We start from the raw sequence: 18,487 nt of genomic DNA on the forward strand, positions 1-18,487 counted from the left end.
TTGTACAGTTATACAGTTATAAATCAATGCTATCTAAAATGTATTAGAATTGTAGATTAAAACTCTTTACATCTTTACATAGCACTCATGCATTTACATTATGTGCTCTCCATCCTCTTTATCATGCATTGCACTTTGGCTTACATGCGAAAAAGACAACTGAATTGGAAACATAAATACTGCTGTGATCCAAATAGGAATGAATCCTATTCTTGTTTTGCAAACGAAATAATTTTAAATAGCAACAGAAAACGTATTCATAAAAAAGAATCAGTGTCTTCTGACATGCACGAAAGAGGTGTACCACTAAATACAATGTCATTGAAAATACTGTATACGGCCCGTGCAAACACTGTCCCTCACTATGGTTGGCCACTACACTGACTTCCTCCGAAAACGAGGGAACTCCCTGAAGCTGTGCCCAGGTGAGAGTGTGCTTCCTGGGGAGGAGACTCCGGTGTTGTCCCTGGAGCTTGGCGAGCAGCCCTGGATCCTATAAGAGATCGAGCTGTAGTAAACTGAGTTGATATGGCAGCCAGGGTGTTCACTGTGTGACATAAGGGGACTATCACAAATTCCCAAGCGGTAGCACACGCAGGAGCAGAGGGAGCCCAGGCTCGACTCTGGCCTGCGTCTGCCCGCCTTGATCTGAAAGTGCAGCCTCTGTCTGCAGGGGGTGCTCCTCCTCTCCTGCTCCTCTACCGGAGATGCGATGAGGTTGGTGCGGCTGGTTCCCTCCTCCATTGGCAGGAAGAGGGGACTGTGGCTACGACTGTGCACCATGTTGCTCCTGGGCCTCTCCCTGTGACCTTCTCTGCGCTGTTCCCCTAAGACATGGAGCCCTAGGGTCCCGTCCAAAAGGCCTCTCTCCCTCTTCAGCGAAGCCCTCTCCTGGGCGTCTCTCTTCTCGTCCTCAGTGTTCATGGTGAGGAAGCGAAGCACCACCAAGTTAAGGAAGGCCCCGATAACAGTCAGCCCCACCAGGATGTACATGAAGCTGAAAGCCACGTAGGGCGTCTTCTCCTGGAGGTCCTCCTTTTTCTGCAGGGCCACAAAGTCCCCGAAGCCGATGGTGGTGAGCGTGATGAAGCAGTAGTAGTAAGCGTGGAAGAAGCTCCATCCCTCGAAGTGGGCGAAGGCCGCAGCCCCTACGCACAGCGTTCCGATGCAGGACAGGAAGCCCACCAGGACCATGTTCTCCATGGACACCTCGGTGCGTCGGAAGCCCAGGCACTGCTTCGCCTTGCGCAGGAGATAGCGGACAAACGTGTTCATCCTTTCTCCCAGGCTCTGGAACATGACTAAAGTGAGAGGAATGCCCAGTACAGCGTAGAACATGCAGAAGACCTTTCCTGCATCTGTGCCTGGTGCTGCATGTCCATAACCTTAATAGGGAGAGATGGAAATGAATGTTACTGTAATGCATAGCAAAGATTTGATGGTAAATTATGGATCAATAACCTAACATTTTTAAACTAGTCTTTAATTTAAAACAAATCATAAAATGTGGCATTTGTACAGTGTGCATGCAAAATCACAGAAATGTACTAACGTAAACAAAAGCCTATTTATGTATCCACTGTGTTAAATCCAGTCTGCTAAACATTATCCCTCATCACCAAAGATAGCAACAATGTAATCAAACTTACCAATGGTGGTGATGACTGTTATGGCAAAGTAAAAAGAGCCTGCAAATTTCCACTGTCTACCGGCGCGATGGGGCTCCGCTTGCAGCACCACTCGCTCGATTTCTCGGTAGTCGTCCTCGGAGAAGCGGTACTTCTTCTTCATCTCGTTGCGCTTCTGCTCCAAGATGCGTCTGCGGGAGCTCTCCGACTCTGACTCCAGCGCGTCAAACACCGCGGCGCCGACCAGCAAGTAGGAGAACATGCAGAGGATGAGCGATAGCGTCCGGACGTTTTGCTTCTTCATCCTCGGTCTCGGCGAAACTCCAGAGCTCCGGAGCAGAGGCGCAGTTACAGGTGGTGGTGCTGCTCAACAGATACACCTCCAACACGACTACATGAGGGTTCAGCCTGTTGCGTGAAATCTTGTAGCCGGAGATGTGCTATCAGCAGGAGGCGTGTAGAGAAATAACGTCTGGAAGTCTATATTATAGGCTGCGAATTTGCTGTTTATGTTTTTTATGTAACTCGTACATAAAAAAAAGCATATTCCGCATGTGCGCATTGAGAGCGACGCTCTCCGCACGGTCATCTGTTTCTGTCATAAAAAGCAAGTGGCCTCAGCTTTGTCTCCTCGCATGCGCAAAGCAGACGCCGATAAAACGCTCACGGTGTGAAATAATTTCTCCTAAAACAATCAATGGAAAATTAGGATATATATTAAGCTTTGCCATCAATGGTGATTTTTATCACACGGACGTTCAACAAGTTCGTAAGTCCCAACTCGATCCCGCAGATGCGTGTGTGTGTGTGTGTGTGTGTGTGTGTGTGTGAGGGGGGGCAGAGGGGGGGTTATGGAAACGTTCAGCACCATGGACAGCAACAAGCGGTACTGCACACACATCATGATCTTGAGATACATGCCATAGTCTACATGGGAATCCCGTGTTTAGGCAATACAGACACTCTCTTTTGGGATATTCTATGCAAGAATCTATATAAGTAAAATAAAATATAAGTTTTTAAGTCTTAAGTTAACGTTAGCGATGGCCCAGCAAACCTGTTGGAAGTCCATTACACTGACTTTAATTCAATTTACTTAATGTATGGATGGATTTTTGATATCTTGTGATGATACATTTGAATATACTGATAACTTTGTCATCCCCTGTAATTAAAAAATGTAAACAAATTTGTACAGCTTCATAATACTTAAATTACATGCTTAGCTGTTATGCAAATCCTTGCATCAAGACAGCTCTTGATCAGTTTGAAGATGAAAACATATTGCTTCTATGATTTGATTTCAGGGATTCCATTTATTGATGCTTGAATTAGTGTGTGTGTGTGTGTGTGTGTGTGTGTGTGTGTGTGCGTGTATGTGTGCGCACGCGTGTGTTGGCCTGCGCACCAGAGAATTGATGCATGCACTAACTAAACGGCTTTGCTACACTAGATGCTTGTGGAAAACTATAGGTGATGCTGGTTGCCATGGTTACTTCTAACCAGAAGCACAGACTTGGACTGTCACTGAGGTTGAAGCTAATATGTTAAGTGTAATGATCCAGGCCATCATGGAACAAATCATCTCATCCCTGCAAATAAAACATCAAAGATTTGTAGCCTATCGTCATTATTTTTGTTATTTAGTCTGGATTTTTTAAAAAGAAAATAAGTCAAACATGGAAAGAAAGCCGTATCAATCAGAGAAAAACTGAATATACAAATGAACCATCCTCCTTGTGAGCATCACAGTGGGTATCAGCAGCAGTAACAGGGTATTGCAGACGGATCACTGTGTGTTATTTTGTTCCTCTCAAACAGAGCAACCTGCTCTCAGCGGCCCTGTTTTTGTGTTAAGTGGCTAAATCAGCGCACTCAAGTCCCTGTTGTGATTCAAACCAGCTCTCGATAAATTAATTACATCTCAGCTGATAAGAGAGGAACCTGCAGCCCTAACAGCCACCCATCAATCCATACAGCTTGTGTTCACGTCCTTTTCAAAGCCTAGGGACCAGGAAACGAGCGAGGAGTGCCATCAATCCCCGTCGGGGCTGAGAGGGATGAATAAGGATAAGTGGTTAAACTCAAAGAGATGCTTCATTAAAATTGATTTGGTTTTGCTCTCTGCGTCGAGAAAGCTCATGTCCATTTCCCTATCAGAGAAACATATCAGCATGCAATTTACAAAGAAAAAAGGAAAACAAATGAGGTGTATAGATGGCAGGGGAATGCTATTCTTTCTCCAACCCAATCCCCTCGAGGCTTGTCCGCTTTCTGTTTCATAACGCCTCTCTCTTTGAGGAAATATTTTAATCCAATCCAAATTCTGGTTGTTTGATTTATAGAATTGAGGAAGACATAAGGAATCAGGCCACGTCAGCTTCAGTGACAAAAGCATCTTGTTTGGTGAAAAGATTTTTTCATAAGTGTGATACCAGCTTTCTATTCCACTGCTATTTTATGGGGATGTTATAACCTGCTACATTTGGGGACATTGTAAATACCTTATTATTGCGTGTATTATTTAAGCGCTCAATGAGGCAAAAATATTACTTAATATTGACAATTTTCAAGGTATTGGGCATAAAACAGATGCTTAATGTGACTTCATGAGATAGATTTAAAGAAAATATAATTACACTTGCTGTTAAATCAAACCATCTCATTTCAAATTGTCTACTCACCTCTAATGCAGGAATAGAAGGAATTTGAGATCATTAAGCATCCCTTTATTCTCTTTTATTAGTTTTACTATCTAAATGATTTAGTGTGGCACCAGAACACCCCATCACCGCCCTTTATCTGTATAACTGCAGTTGCCTTTTTTCCATTTTTATTGTTTTAATGCTTCCTGATTTTGCTTCAGCTAATATTTGTAACATAAATTAAGATTTTATCTCATTAGGCAAATTAAGCCTTACCTTTGGGCCTTTTTTTCACCATAATTCATTGAAAAAATTATTCTTTTTTTTTTAAATATCAGCCTCTTATTCCTAGTGCTCATTAAAACCCACCTGGAAAATATTCAATTTATTCATCCTTATTCATCAACTTTTGTATTACTTTGTCACAGTATAATTTTGCCACATTAAACACTGAACCACATGAGGCATTATGGAACATCCAATTTGTATCCTTCATATTTTCCCCACACCAATTCAAAAAGGCCACTTCAACGTCTGGTGAAGCTGTGAATGAGCAGATGACACACAACCGTTTAAAAAATGCACATGGCATCGTGCAGAGAAAAGAAAAGCATGTGCCTGAAGGCATGTTTCTCCACTGAGTAAAGCTGATCCGTCAACTCTGCAGGATAAAATGCAAATCTGGCAAAATGCTGGAGGAGGGCTTATAAAAATTAAGCTCCTCAGTATAAGCCAAAGTTTTAGATCAAAATGACGGTCTTTAGCAGGAAAAGGGGAGCTGCGCTTCTACAGGGATGAGAGGAAATGAGAGACAGAGACAATGCAGGAGTGCAAGACGATGAAGGAGAAATAGAAAGAGACCTCAAGACACAAAGATAGAGGCAATAGTGAAGTTGATTGAGAGGACCTGAAACCCAACAACAAGCTGCTGACTTTCTGTGATGTGTAGTTCATTCATAGAACTCAGCTGTGATGACTTGGCACACTTATCAGACTTGTATTTGCAGTTGAAGAGGGAAGAGACAGGTAGGCCGGGTAGAAGTGTCACACCTAAAACCAACAGAGGCATATTAGAACACAAATCCAGTCAATGAATGAATTACTGTAGAGCTTTGTAGCATTAAGCTCCTCAAAATGATATTTTGTTCTGGTTTATGTCTCTAGTTGGCAGGGAAAAGGTTATTCTACTGTAAGAGATGCTCAATCTTAATTGTCATAATGTCTGGTCTCAGTGAGGCTTTTATCATCATCATCATGACAATCCTTCACATGTGCCAATAAATATGTAAATTATGAACACGTTTAAAAGAGATACAGAGAGAGAAGGATAGTGCTTGCTGAAAAAACAATCTCTTCACAATTATAAGATACCACCATAATTTAAAATGAAGGTTCCCTTTGTCTAACATTTATAATCGATACAGACTTAAATAAATCATCTACAGCCAGGATATAATTAAAAATCATAATTAATTTTGCATTGGGTCTGCCCTTGTTTCAAGAATGCATGAGCCTTTACTGTGAGATTTGAGAAGTCCTACAGGAGCAGTATGATTGGAAATTACACTGAGCTACAATTCACAAAAGTTAGCGAAGCAACACCAAATCTGACAACTGGACAAAGGTCGACTCCACAAGAAACGGTCCAGCAAGCAGAACTGTCCTGCACAAGAAAACCTAGCTTTGCACACAAGAAAACCTGCATCATATAAGGCTTCACCCTCAAAAACCAGTAGCTGAGCAAATACACTGTCAGCAATATGTGCAACAAGCCAAGCAAGGACAGGGAATGAGATGGAAATGTGTAAGGACAGAAACAAATTTTACTAGTTTATCAGGTGGCTCGTTTATCAGGCACACTACTCCTGTTACAAAACATATCACTCCTATAGACAGTGAGTCCTGTGGCCACGGTCTGTGATATACAGCAGGCAGGTAGTCACTGAGGGATTCAGTTACTCCTCAACTGAACCGTACAATGGGCAAAATGAGCGACCAATGTGACTTTGAGCATGGTGTGATCGTTGACGCAAGGCACAGCGGTCCCAGTATCTCAAGACTCATGACAGTGAATTGGGTTTAACAAGAATGGTGTTACTAACAAGAAATACAGCCTGCGGTATTCCTGTGGGTGGCCACAGTGTGCCAGGGGGAGAACAAAAGAGAATGGCACGAATGACTACAGGTATTTTTTCCGGGTATTGTAACAGGAGGGACATAATCGGACACACAACAGATCTATAGCTGCACCCATACATGGTGGACGGGCCTAATATAATGGTTACTGAGTGAATATGGAAGCAAAAAAGGGTTAGTTTTACTGTATCGGCAACCTAAAATGTGTTGCTGTCACCCCAGCATCTAAACCAGTACTGTAGCCTGCTGACGACCTGACATGTCTCCTGTGTTCACACTGCAACACTCAGACACATCCTGTCTGGATATAAAGTGAGTTTCTCCCAAGATAGTTACACTTGGCTGTACAACCAAAGTGTCTGGCAGCAGTAGTTGAGTGCACAACCACAAATGTTTTACCTGTAAGAATGGAAAACTAGTTATCTTTGTCCCCAGAAGAGAACAAAGCAGGAAAGACATGGCGGCCATATTAGACATTAGAACAGGTGAGGGTTTGTCCAATCTAATCTGTCATTGGCCAGCTACTCAAATTTGTGACAGAGATTATCTACACCAAGCTAAAATTAGATTTGGTGCTGTGGTTCAACACAGTAGTCTATGTACTTTTGACTTTGTATCCGCTTTGAAGAAGTAAGATCCTGTGTAAAAGCTTTGTATCTATTTGCTCACAGCTGAGGCTGAATGATATGGCTGGAGTTAATCTGCCCACCATTTTTGTGGCAATTTCTACCATCAGATTACTTATAGATTTAGGGATTTGTGGTGAGGTTTTATGTCAAGCCATCAAGGCAATTTCTAAAATAGCTGAAAAGAACAGCCAGAAGGTCTACTGGACTGGAAGGCTATTACAATATATGGATCCCCGAAATAGAGAGATCAATTTCATAACAAGTGAAACATATTATATCATAGTGCAGTACTGTTGTAGAGAACTGGAATATGATTGGGTTGTCATGTGCAATCTGCAGCTGTTAGAGATGCTATTGTTGTTGCTGTTGGCCACTTTTTGAACTGGCTTGTTTCATGTAGCCTGCATTACTAAATGCAAAGGTATGGGGCTCAAGGGTAAACAAAGGCATTGGAGCCATGCCAGAGTAGACTCAAACAACACACGTCATACTAAGGCACAGGTTACACAACCTCTTTCACATGACGCATTTTAGTTCATAGGCAGACATTTTGCACAAGAGCAAACAGGTACTGTGAGCTTTGAACAAATCCATTAGAAGCAGCACCTGTATATTAAATATTAAAAACCCCATTGCAACCCCACAGCATGGGAACCTGGGTGTAATACATTACCTCTCTGCCTGGATTTATGTCTTAAATCACTATAACTCTCTCAATGCTGTGTTATAACAACAATCTCTCTCTCTCTCTCTCTCTCTCTCTCTCTCTCTCTCTTTCTCTCTAAGACTATCATAAAAAATATTACTGATATTGGTTTTGGATGCCAAAAAACATTGGAATACAATACAATGCAATAGAATACAATACAATACAATAGAATACAATACAATAGAATAGAATCGCAGATGGTATAATTATGCGCCTTCATGCAAGTGAGTTACAATGGAGAATTGCAAACAGTTAAATATTTGCCCATCTGGAATACTTTGGGGCATAGTGTGTGTGTGTGTGTGTGTGTGTGTATGTGTGTGTGTGTGTGTGTGTGTGTGTGCGTAAGTGCGTGCCTGGGTGAGAGAGAGAGAGGGAGAGAGTCTTTACACGTAATCCACAGTATATTAAATATTTCAAAAGGCATGAAATGGTTCTTATCAGACATGCAGGCTTTGCTCTGAGCACTTACACACAGCTATCACAACTTTGTGAACTTTAAGAGGGCGTTAGTGTGTCAGTGATGGCAGCCTGGGTAAATGGTGGATTATCTTCTATGTGACTGGCTGTTATGCACAGCTAACACTCACATTACACTACTGACAATAGTCCTGTTAAAGGTGCGGCATGTAGCAATTTAACAGCTATATATCATTACCATATTTATTAACAGACTTTAGTATAATTACCGTAAACAAACAAGACCATGGCAGCCTCTATCGGTCTCTACACTGCAAATTAAATTCCGTGGGAAATCTGCTATGTTGCTTTTAGGGCACAAAGGGAGATTGCTGTATTGGGCTGTATAATACAGCAATCTCCCTTTGTGCCCTAACAGCCTGTATGGCATAAAACAGGAAGAGGGCCGTTGTTCTTCCAAAGCAAACGGAGCTAAAGCTTTCAAACTTTCTTGGCAGATGGTAGAGCGAGAGAATGGCCAATCTAAAAATCACTTCCATCATGTTTATCCTCTACGGCAAAGCAGGGACGGGAGGGGGGAGCAACATTTTCTTTGCAACAGGACACAAAGGGGGTTATGGGAAATGTGGTCTTAATTTTGAGAAACACTTGCACCAACAATACCATTGCCATGAGATAGAGGCTACAAATTGTCTCAACCACAGTCTCATTTGTTTGTAGTAATTATACCAAGGTATCAAAATTAATCTAACAAGGATATGTGTAAACAATTCTACATGTTGCACCTTTAAAAGCTTTTATTTTCATTTCAATGTTTCACAGCTCTCAGCAACACACTTACAGTCACCAGGGGGAGCTAAAGTGGTGAACTAGTCTTGCAGTCTTGTAATTCCTGCCAAATCCTTTGCACACACACACACAAGTCAAACGAATTTTATGTCATTATGGTCCCACTGGTTTCACTAATCCATGCATATATGTTAATCTTTCTATCAATATCAAACTCAATGAGAATAAGGCTTGGATCCATTTTATGTAGCGGCGGCACTAAAAAGCAACAGCAAATACCGGATGCCTGCAGAGCCCTGCAGTTTCCACAGTAACTAAGACCAAAAATAGAAACCCAAACCAGCGGCCATTCAACATTCAATTCCCTGTGATAATACAGGATTCTATTTATACCTTCTAATGGTGTGATACACTCAAGTGAAAATGTAACTGTCCAATTACTGTCAAAAGATGGATATCATGCTCCAATTATACATTCACACCTCTGAATCTGTCTTTTGTGCCAGTGATCCTTACACTATGAAACCTGAATCTAAGTTAGGATATGGTAATACTTAAGACATTATCCATGTACAAGACACTTATAAACAGACCTCATAGGCTTGATTACTGGATAAATTGGACTGTGTGTGTGTGTGTGTGTGTGTGTGTATGTGTGTGTGTGTGTGTGTGTGTGTGTGTGTGTGTGTGTGTGTTAAACCAATACCAGCAGACAGGTTAATTCTGGCTGATGTAACAGAGCTGAAAAGTGCTAGACTCAGTACATGTGTGCTATGCTTGCTAAATTATCTCAGTCAGTCCCGCAGCAGCTGCCAGGCACAAGACTTGTGGTTTTTCAATTGGGAAGAGACTCCTCCGGGTGGTGCAGGGTTATGGATTACATGGTGGAAATCCTGGTTATCAACCTCATGCATCTAAGTGTCTAACAGAGAAATACAGCTGTGCCCATGAGCAGAGATGCAGCAGAGGGAAAACCCAACTAAACAAAATTATTACCTCACCTTTTTATTTGCAGAATAATGTCAAACATAATCAAACAGGCACTCAGTAAAGTGCAAATTCCCAAAACTGAACAACACACCAACTTGCAAACTTTATTTTCCAACAAAATAGCACGTGAATGCAATGCTATTTAGCAGTCAACTCGAAGTCCCGGAAGTCAGATTTCCCAATGGTACATGAAGGCAGCATAATAGTTGTGGCAAAAAACGAAAATGTCCAATGGTGGAATTCTCAGATGTAAATCACCACCAAAATCTAATCACCCGATCACTGGGCCAACAGCTATCTGTCCACCACATTTCAGCCAAATCTGTTGATAACTTTTTGAGATGTCTTGCTAATAAACAGACAAAACGATGGGCGCAATAGGCTAATTAATGCTTGTCTTGAAATATAACATGCAGCAAAATTGTCAGTGCTAATTTTACTCGAAGTGTTTCAACGCTGCCAGTGTGTATCAATCCAATGAACACTACACTCTTAACTCAAAACTAACACACTTATTGAAACTTTGCTGTGTGATTTTTGTTCATTTTGGTGGTTTGGTTTAGCCTATCCCCCATTCATACATAAAGGCCTGACTATCAGAGACTTCAGTGGCCTCCACCTGCTCAAAGGCTTCTCGTCTAGCTGTCAGTTAATTTAAATACCACATAATTTCTGAATTGCCTATACTTCTAAAAATGACCCCTCATGCTATAGCATACCCCCTGCCATGATAACAAAAATCACTAGAATAATCCTAAAATATCTCTATGGGGACTTATAGTGTGGCTGCAGTAGGCTACTCAATAGTGAGTTTATAGTATCAAACCTTATCGTATTTTATGTTTTTTTTCTATGGTATCACCATAATATTCCTATAATATTCTAATAGCTGATATTATAGTAGTTTTCTTGTGACTTCTATAGTATCCTTCTTAAATGTATTATAGGATTACTATATTTATTTTTCGTAAGAGAACAGTCGATTAAAATATCTTTAGCCTACTGAAAAGATGTGTTATTAAACTCACCGGATCCAACACCTTTCGGATACTAGTCCACCATCTGGGTTGCAGTTTGTAGTCCAGCTAGTGTGCTGCCTTCCTGTTCTGTCGGAAATTCAGAATGTGTGGAGAACGCACATGAGCGACCCAACAAAATGCTACATAAGACTGGGATGGTCGTAAATTTATATGATACACAAGTTGCCGAGATGGGACGTTTAGGGGGCGGAGAGCATGGAAGCCATCTCAACAGTTTATGGTAAAAGTGATATATTATACCGTACCACAACATTTGGCTAATATCTTAATTCAAACATCAACGTCAAGCATTCTCTCTTCTAAATTATGCTGCTATATATAAAGTAGCTGTGTCCTGCTTGATTTCTAAACTAATACAGCGGCCATCAAAGTCTACTTTTGCAACAGGATCAACTGTGTTATTATTTCCGACCAGAAGCACTGCAAATGGGTGTCAAGTCGTATAAACTTGGAAGTTTGATGCTTACGAGGAGTACCTGAAGGCAGCAGTAGTACTGCAGCCACCATCAGTGCTGCTCTCTGACGATGTAAGACTGGAAGGACGGATGGTTAGGGTCGTCCCCGTCGCACTTGAATATACAAGTTTAACTTGACTCATGCCAGATTATAGTGCTAAACCAGATTTCGAGTTTATTTTGCTTTATCTAGTCATATAATATTTTTTGAATGATGGAGGACGACTGCGTGTGCGAGTATGATTCGACCTGGGACACAGAGAGTGATGGAGACGACCCGGCTGGAGAGAGCCAGACCCGTCGTTCAAGTCAAGACAAAAACAAAACGTCTTGGACTTTAGTACGTGCAAGTAGTATTCAAAGCCAAACAATAATTTGCCTAAGGCCTATCAAGTCGGATAAGACGCAGCTTGCTAATTGCTTTTGCACTTGGCCAGCCGTTTGTCATTATTCCCACGACTAACGTTAGATAGCTAGCTAGCTTTCTGCTTCACTGCTGCAGGCTTGCTAACTAGATAGCTAGCCACTGACGTTAGCTGACATTTGATGGGCTCGAACGATGACCTGAAATTAGAAATGGTTATGTTTTAGTGGTTCGTTTGTTATTTAAAGTTAACATGTTTACCGTTAAATTAATATTGTGAGCCCTCTTGTTGAAGGAGGAAATGGGTTAGCTTGGCCTAATGGAAGTTAACGTGCTGGCTAGGTTGAGGTTTGCTCGCTAATTAAGCTAGCTTTCTAACGACACATAAAAGCAGCCCTCTCAGACACTGACAACAACGAATGATGACGTTCCATCTTTTGTAGGCTTACTTCTGTTAAATTAGGATTAATCGACTCTTTTTCGTAATGATATTCACCCATAATTTATACCCCAGTCAGGCATTTCTGTTACCCCTAATTCACTCTTATTTCCATACAAACCTTTGCAGTGGCATCATACGCCTAGAAACATACGGGCAGCAAAAGACATGCAGAACTACAGACGAAGCTACCCAGTAAGTAAAACACAAAACACAAAACATCGTATCTATCACAATTTAGAGTGACCTAATTATGGTGTTTGTCCTTTTTACAGAATCTTACAGATGACGAGTGCTCAGAAGACAAAATGAACAATTTGAAATTCTATCTCAATCAATTCCCCTCCGCTCCTGATGGTAACATTTAACTTTAATTTAAGGTATTTTCAATGTGTTGAAAAGTTCTGCGTGTAACGGTGTGATGCATTTTTGCTTATTTTGGACAGATGTCTACATTGAATCATTTCATAAAGAATGGAAAACTGATTACAAGAGACTGGAGAGAGTTCACTCCTACATTCAGTGGTATGTATTGCTCAAGCCTTGTGTCGCATGCTTTTGCTGTGTCCAATCTGAGGTCCCGAGGTTGATTAAAATTAATCTGGGTGCTCTAAATAAAATGAATGACAGGTTGTAGCCAGGGCAATAACCTAACTCTTTCATGCACTGGCCACAGTGCTTGATAAATCCATGAATATTCTTGCCACTTTAATTATTTCACTATACCAAAACCTCCAAACAGTGTGGTCGCTTACTTTCCAAGTGCCTGGTGGAATAGACAAACTAATCAACCACAGTGAAAATTTACCACCGTTTAACTGGTGGCTGCCTGGCTGGTCTTAATTTCCTACTGCTGGCTGTAGCAGTTCAGTCCAGTCTGTAATGTCAGCTGACCCTTAAATTGAGGTTTGACAGATGAACCAATTCGAGCTGACACCTCCACCTTCCTCCACTGATAATGTGTGGTGTCCCCTGAAAGACGGCCAGTTAACTGATTCAAGCTTCTAAGTATTATGAGGATATACTGTATGTTTAAGTTACTTAGGACTTTAAAGTTGTATGTGGTGTCTGTAGAATGTTTTTTATGGGATGGATGTTGGGGTTGGCAACAATTCCCAAGAAAGACAGGAGTTTTGCTAAATTTACAACGGCTCAAAAGGAGAATGCTGTAGCTGCCAATATTTCAGAGGCTCTAACTGCACTGCATTTCTGTAGTTGGTGGTGTGACATCATTATCATTGCATGCTCTGAGCATTGTCGAATAGTCAAAAGCAAAAACTCTTATCAGTGTATAAGCTTCAGAGTGCCTATTCATCAGATGTTAATTGGTTTTGTGCTATTTCTTTCTTGAATCCTCCATCATTCGAAGGTTGTTTCCACTGCGAGAACCAGGGGTTAATTACATGGCTTCAGAACTCACCAAGAAGGAGATTGCGGTGAGTGGACAAGAGGAGACAGCTGGCCTTTAAATGAATAATTAGCCGAGCAATTAGTTATGCATCAAGGAGAAGTAAATAACAAACAAGGCTCTCAATGTGAACAGCAGAATTCTTAGATTCAAAGTCGTGTTTTGTTTTGCATGGTCAATTTTGAATTCAAAATATTTTGCTTCATAATTTTAATTGTATTCAAGCTGTTCATCCTGCAGTCCAGTTAAATATTTCTTCCACATTCAAAATCCATTTTACCTTGCTCCATCAGTCTAGTTATCTGAAGATATCCTGGAGGTATTGCCTGTAGGATTGGTAGTTACACACAAAGGAATAGCACAATTTCACGTCTTCAATTGAAATAAACCAAATGCTTACAAGGAAGAACACAGCGGCCTCTGCAGAACGGCTACAGAGGGCAGCTGCAGCAAAGTCATAGCAGAGGATTGCTTAATTGTAGACCCCTTGCAATTTCTCCCACTCCTCTTCATTCCCCATCACCAGCCTTTCCACTACAAGCAACTAGTACGTAATAGAGATGCACCGACCAATCGGCCGCTGATCATAATTGGTCGATAGGCTTTCTAAATGGGATTGGTGATTGGCTGAGCACCATTGCAGCTGCCTGATCATGAAAGCCATCGAATGTATGAGGTAAAAAAAATATGAAAAAAAATATCCTACTAATATTTGATCAGAAACAATTAAATGTATTGGAAAGAGGGCATAGCCTGCAGTATGCTGCCTCAATGAAAACCTTTTTCATGCACTACAAGAGGTGAATAAACACCTCAGGCATCAGGCACACACTTACATGTAATGACTATATTTGGATAACAAATATGATTTATTTGCATGATTAGTCCAGCAATGTCATGCAACCATAAAAACATGTTTAACACAGTGCTATATTGTGCTATATCATATTTTACTGCCTGTAGCTGTACCAACAGCTAACAGCTGGCTAACTAGAAATGTTATAAAATATTCAAATTCAAGAAAATTGATTGATTACTTGAATGAGCTTGAATTGAGCCATGGTCCTGTAATATGTAGTCAAGCAATTGGCACAAAGGTTAGGAATTGACAACACAAGCAAATCTTTACCTTTTCTGTCAACCCTTCGTAAGGGACAGAACAAAAGTTAAGCATGATTCAACTGTGGCTGAACATGTGGGTTGTTGAGAGCGTAAATGTGAGTTGAACCTCTTCATAACAGCTGTGGAGATGTTGTCCTGCAATATTTCGTCTCATCCAGAGTCTCATCCCCACTGTGTATCCTCCTCAGGCCTTCAAGAAGAGCGATGAGGCCAAAAGGAGGCTGGTGGAGTCCTATGAACTCATGTTGGGCTTCTACGGCATCCAGTTGGTCAACAGAGAGACAGGTGAAGTGAAACGTGCTGAAAATTGGAAGGAGCGTTTTGGAAACCTTGAGCGGTAAGTTTCAAGTATTCTCATGTCAGTAACTTCCAAGATGTATATTTTCCTTAGTAATTTTAGCTACAACTCTTTTATCTCTCTCAGGAATATGCACAACAATCTGCGCATCACTCGCATCCTGAAGAGCCTAGGAGAGCTGGGCTTTGAGCACTATCAGGCCCCGCTTGTGCGCTTCTTTCTGGAAGAGACTCTGGTCAAGAAGAACCTTAGCAGTGTTAAACGCAGCGTGCTCGACTACTTCCTGTTTGCTGTGCTGGACAAGCAGAAGCGCCAAGAGCTTGTGCGCTTTGCCTACCTTCACTTTGAGCCGAAGGATAAGTTTGTGTGGTGCCCCAGAAAGATTCAGAAACAGTTCAAGAAAGCAGAGAAGAAATCTGAGGCTTTTGGGAATGGAGATGGAAGGGATGAAGTCTCTTCACGGGCTAAAGGCAAAGATGGAGAGGCAGGTGGAGCACAGAAAGAGGATGTGGGTGGACTGGATAATGTGGCAGAGGTTCAGAAAGGAACTGATAAAACAGCAAGTGGAGACAAAGACAAACTCTCTGAGGCTTCTTCTGAGCCAAAACCAGAAGCTGGGACGGTTGGAAACGGAAATACAGAGATTGAATCTGAGGATGAATTTTTGGAGAATGGAAATGGCTGTACTGATGATGACGGTGATGAAATGGACCAGTCGGCCAGTCCCGACACTGTGCCGGTGAAAGTTGAGACCAATGCGGAGGGGGAGCTCAGAGATACCAGCAAACCGAAGGACACCATCCAGGAACCAGTGATTATTACACAACCCGATGGGGACATAGAGTTAGAAAAACCACCGAAGAAGAAGAGGGAGGATAACAAGGGGCTGCCAGGCAACAGTCCTGCTGGAGACGTTGCCAACGGGCAGATGGAGGAAACGGTCGTTTCAAATAACAAAGCTGCTGGTCAAACAAGCCCGTCAGTGTCAACACCCCTTAAGACCAAGCCTGAAGGTTTTTCTAAACACTCGCCCTCTCTTTCCTCGGGAAGGGAGGAAAAAATCCCAAGGACCGACTTTAATCACGTGCCGGATAAAAAGGAAGAGGGAGAAACGACACAGGCAAATGTTTCAGCGACGAATGGGAACGGGGCACTGACGAGCACTGACAAATGTGTTGATGAACAGACAAATGGGAAGGACTCGGAGGCGATGGATGTGGAGTCAAACCCCTCGAGCTCAGACCAAAACGTGGGGAACTCATGAATATGGGGCTGTAGGGATTTGGTTAGTGGGGAAAAATACGCTAATTGAGCATAAATTAAATGTAAGTGAAGGACAGAGTATGAGTTTAAAGAGTTTCTGGGCCTTATTTTTACTCCTCTTTCATGTTTAGATATTGATTCTTTTTACTTTTAAGAAGTATATGAATTCATGAACTCGCAGGATGTGGGCCTGGATGTGACTGTGATTTTCTTTCTACATGGCTAATCCTACAATATTAAGGTAGTAATGACTAAGACTTTGTCAGCCGCTAGGACAATAAAACTCATATTTAATATCCCTACAGAGTACATTAAGCACTATTATGGTTAATTTAATACGTCAGTGAAACGCCGTTGTAAATGAAATGATTGATCTTTTTTTTTAATACCTTAGTACTTTCACAACTGAACGCAGTTTTTTTGCACTGAAAAATGAATAATTGGAGGAGCTGTTTTTAATGTCAGTTAAAAAAAACATTCTGAATTGGTTTGCATTTTTGCTGGACCCACTGTCAAATGGAATTAAGACTGAATGTCGTTCTAGTTTTGTTTCAAGAATGTTGCACAATTTGTATGTTTTGGTGCAGAGTTGGAAAGTTGACATTTGAACAATTGACAGCATTGCCAAAAATATGATAGACTGGTTGATTGTATGTATGTCTTCTTGGCAGTATTGAGATACGAAGCTTTGGCTGAAATTTTAAGTCTACTGTATGTTAATACTTTTTGAGACGGGAGTAGTTCATGGACATTTACGAGCCAGGGTGATTTATTGGTCTCGCTATTTATTGATGCATCTTTTTATATTTGCACTTAATTTTCGGTACTAATTGTTGAAGTTATCTTACATGCTTATGATATTTACATGACAAAATGGTAATAACATTACAATAGTGCTGAATTATTTACTTTTTATCATGTATTTCCCAACTAAATACCTGGCTATTGACACCGCAGAATAAAGTTCTACTATTTTCTGATGTTTTTAATGAAATTAGTCTATGATGTGTTTAGCCAAAGCCTAAATCCCTTCCTAGTTTATTGAATTGCAATTCTCAGGAAAACACTGGTAGGTATCAGCTTTTGCTCCCTATTGCTGTGGCTGTGTTTTCTAGGTTTTCCCACTCCGGCAGCATATAGTCACAAGTATCAGTCTTGTTTTTCAGTAAATGAATTGAGACTCAGTGAGTTGACGTCCCTCTCAAAGGTTGGAGCAACACTTACTAGAGGGGAGAGAAAAAAAGACGGATGAAACACAAATTGTTCACATCTCAGGATCAGTGTGGGGTTGTGGGTGTGATGTCCTTACGGAGTCTACTTGTAATTAAAATGAAAATGAGGACAGTGAATACACAACTCTGTTCAGGAGTTTGAGCTTGCTGCTTCTCGTCGTATTGTCCCGAGCAGCATCTGAGATCTACCCATTTCCTGTTGGATTGTCATAAATAAAATGTTGAAGAAATTTTGCTGGCTCATTTTCAGTTTGGGTTGAGTAGTTTCTAGTTGATTTGCCATTTACACTATACTGCTTTTAGACTATAGCTTTGCATAAGTGGTTATGAGGAGGGCTACTTGTTTCAACCTGTTTTAACAAGACTGTAAATATATTAAATAATAATGCTTTTGGCTATTTTATCTTCACAATGACTGATGAGTAATGGATGGTATTTTAGATTTTTTTTTATTTTAGATTATTTAGATTGATGCAGCTGAGATATTCATGGCTCTTATGGGCACAAATAGTCACACTCCCAAGTCATTCCTTCTTAAACTGTGAGGATAGTTGGATGGGTGTAAGGCTGAGCTTCATGGTATCAACACTACCAAGCTGGAAATGCAGCCATGTACTTTCACCCATCCCACTATACTACTGCACACTTAACAAAAAAGGGTTCATGCGCAAATTGTTCTGAATAGAAGCTGTAAAGAACCCTTCAAATATAATGAACTGTCAAATCAGACTGAAGAACCCTCTGTGGTTCTTAAAAAGGTATTTTAATACTGCAGATTTAGAGCATTTCATGCATTCTTTAACAAATCAGATGGTTGTTTGAGTCATCCTGCTTCTACAGAGAGCCTCCACCCTAACCAAAGAACCCTTGGAGAACCCTAACCTCTCTGTGTGTGGCTGCAGGGAAGACTGATCTTTTGA

At 41.1% G+C, this 18,487-nt stretch overlaps 2 protein-coding genes across 2 annotated transcripts; one reads left to right on the forward strand and one right to left on the reverse strand.

Annotated features, from left to right (window-relative positions):
* Positions 1 to 375: 375 nt before the first annotated feature.
* kcnk15 (potassium channel, subfamily K, member 15) lies at positions 376 to 1,981 on the reverse strand. The gene is made up of 2 exons (XM_071894627.2): positions 1,650 to 1,981; positions 376 to 1,385 (listed from the first exon to the last, which is right to left on the reverse strand). Exons 1-2 carry the CDS (start codon positions 1,930 to 1,932, stop codon positions 376 to 378), a joined length of 1,293 nt encoding a protein of 430 aa, XP_071750728.2. The 5' UTR covers positions 1,933 to 1,981.
* A 9,532-nt stretch (positions 1,982 to 11,513) lies between these two features.
* On the forward strand, positions 11,514 to 17,797 carry ogfr (opioid growth factor receptor). The gene is made up of 7 exons (XM_071894604.2): positions 11,514 to 11,781; positions 12,374 to 12,439; positions 12,520 to 12,601; positions 12,691 to 12,769; positions 13,614 to 13,680; positions 14,963 to 15,111; positions 15,199 to 17,797. The coding sequence occupies exons 1-7, from the start codon at positions 11,653 to 11,655 to the stop codon at positions 16,334 to 16,336; spliced, it is 1,710 nt and encodes a 569-aa protein (XP_071750705.1). The 5' UTR covers positions 11,514 to 11,652; the 3' UTR covers positions 16,337 to 17,797.
* The last annotated feature ends 690 nt before the right edge of the window (positions 17,798 to 18,487 follow it).

The sequence above is a fragment of the Centroberyx gerrardi genome, chromosome 14, assembly GCF_048128805.1.
Source record: "Centroberyx gerrardi isolate f3 chromosome 14, fCenGer3.hap1.cur.20231027, whole genome shotgun sequence".
NCBI lineage: Eukaryota > Metazoa > Chordata > Actinopteri > Beryciformes > Berycidae > Centroberyx > Centroberyx gerrardi.

What these genes read in the sequence shown, in the direction of transcription:
- kcnk15 (XM_071894627.2), bottom strand. Translation starts at nt 1,932, where the DNA reads ATGAAGAAGCAAAACGTCCGGACGCTATCGCTCATCCTCTGCATGTTC. An exon ending in AACAGTCATCACCACCATTG is followed by an intron (nt 1,386 to 1,649) that starts GTAAGTTTGATT and finishes CTCCCTATTAAG; the next exon opens with GTTATGGACATGCAGCACCA.
- ogfr (XM_071894604.2), top strand. Translation starts at nt 11,653, where the DNA reads ATGATGGAGGACGACTGCGTGTGCGAGTATGATTCGACCTGGGACACA. An exon ending in ACAAAACGTCTTGGACTTTA is followed by an intron (nt 11,782 to 12,373) that starts GTACGTGCAAGT and finishes AAACCTTTGCAG; the next exon opens with TGGCATCATACGCCTAGAAA. An exon ending in ACTACAGACGAAGCTACCCA is followed by an intron (nt 12,440 to 12,519) that starts GTAAGTAAAACA and finishes TCCTTTTTACAG; the next exon opens with AATCTTACAGATGACGAGTG.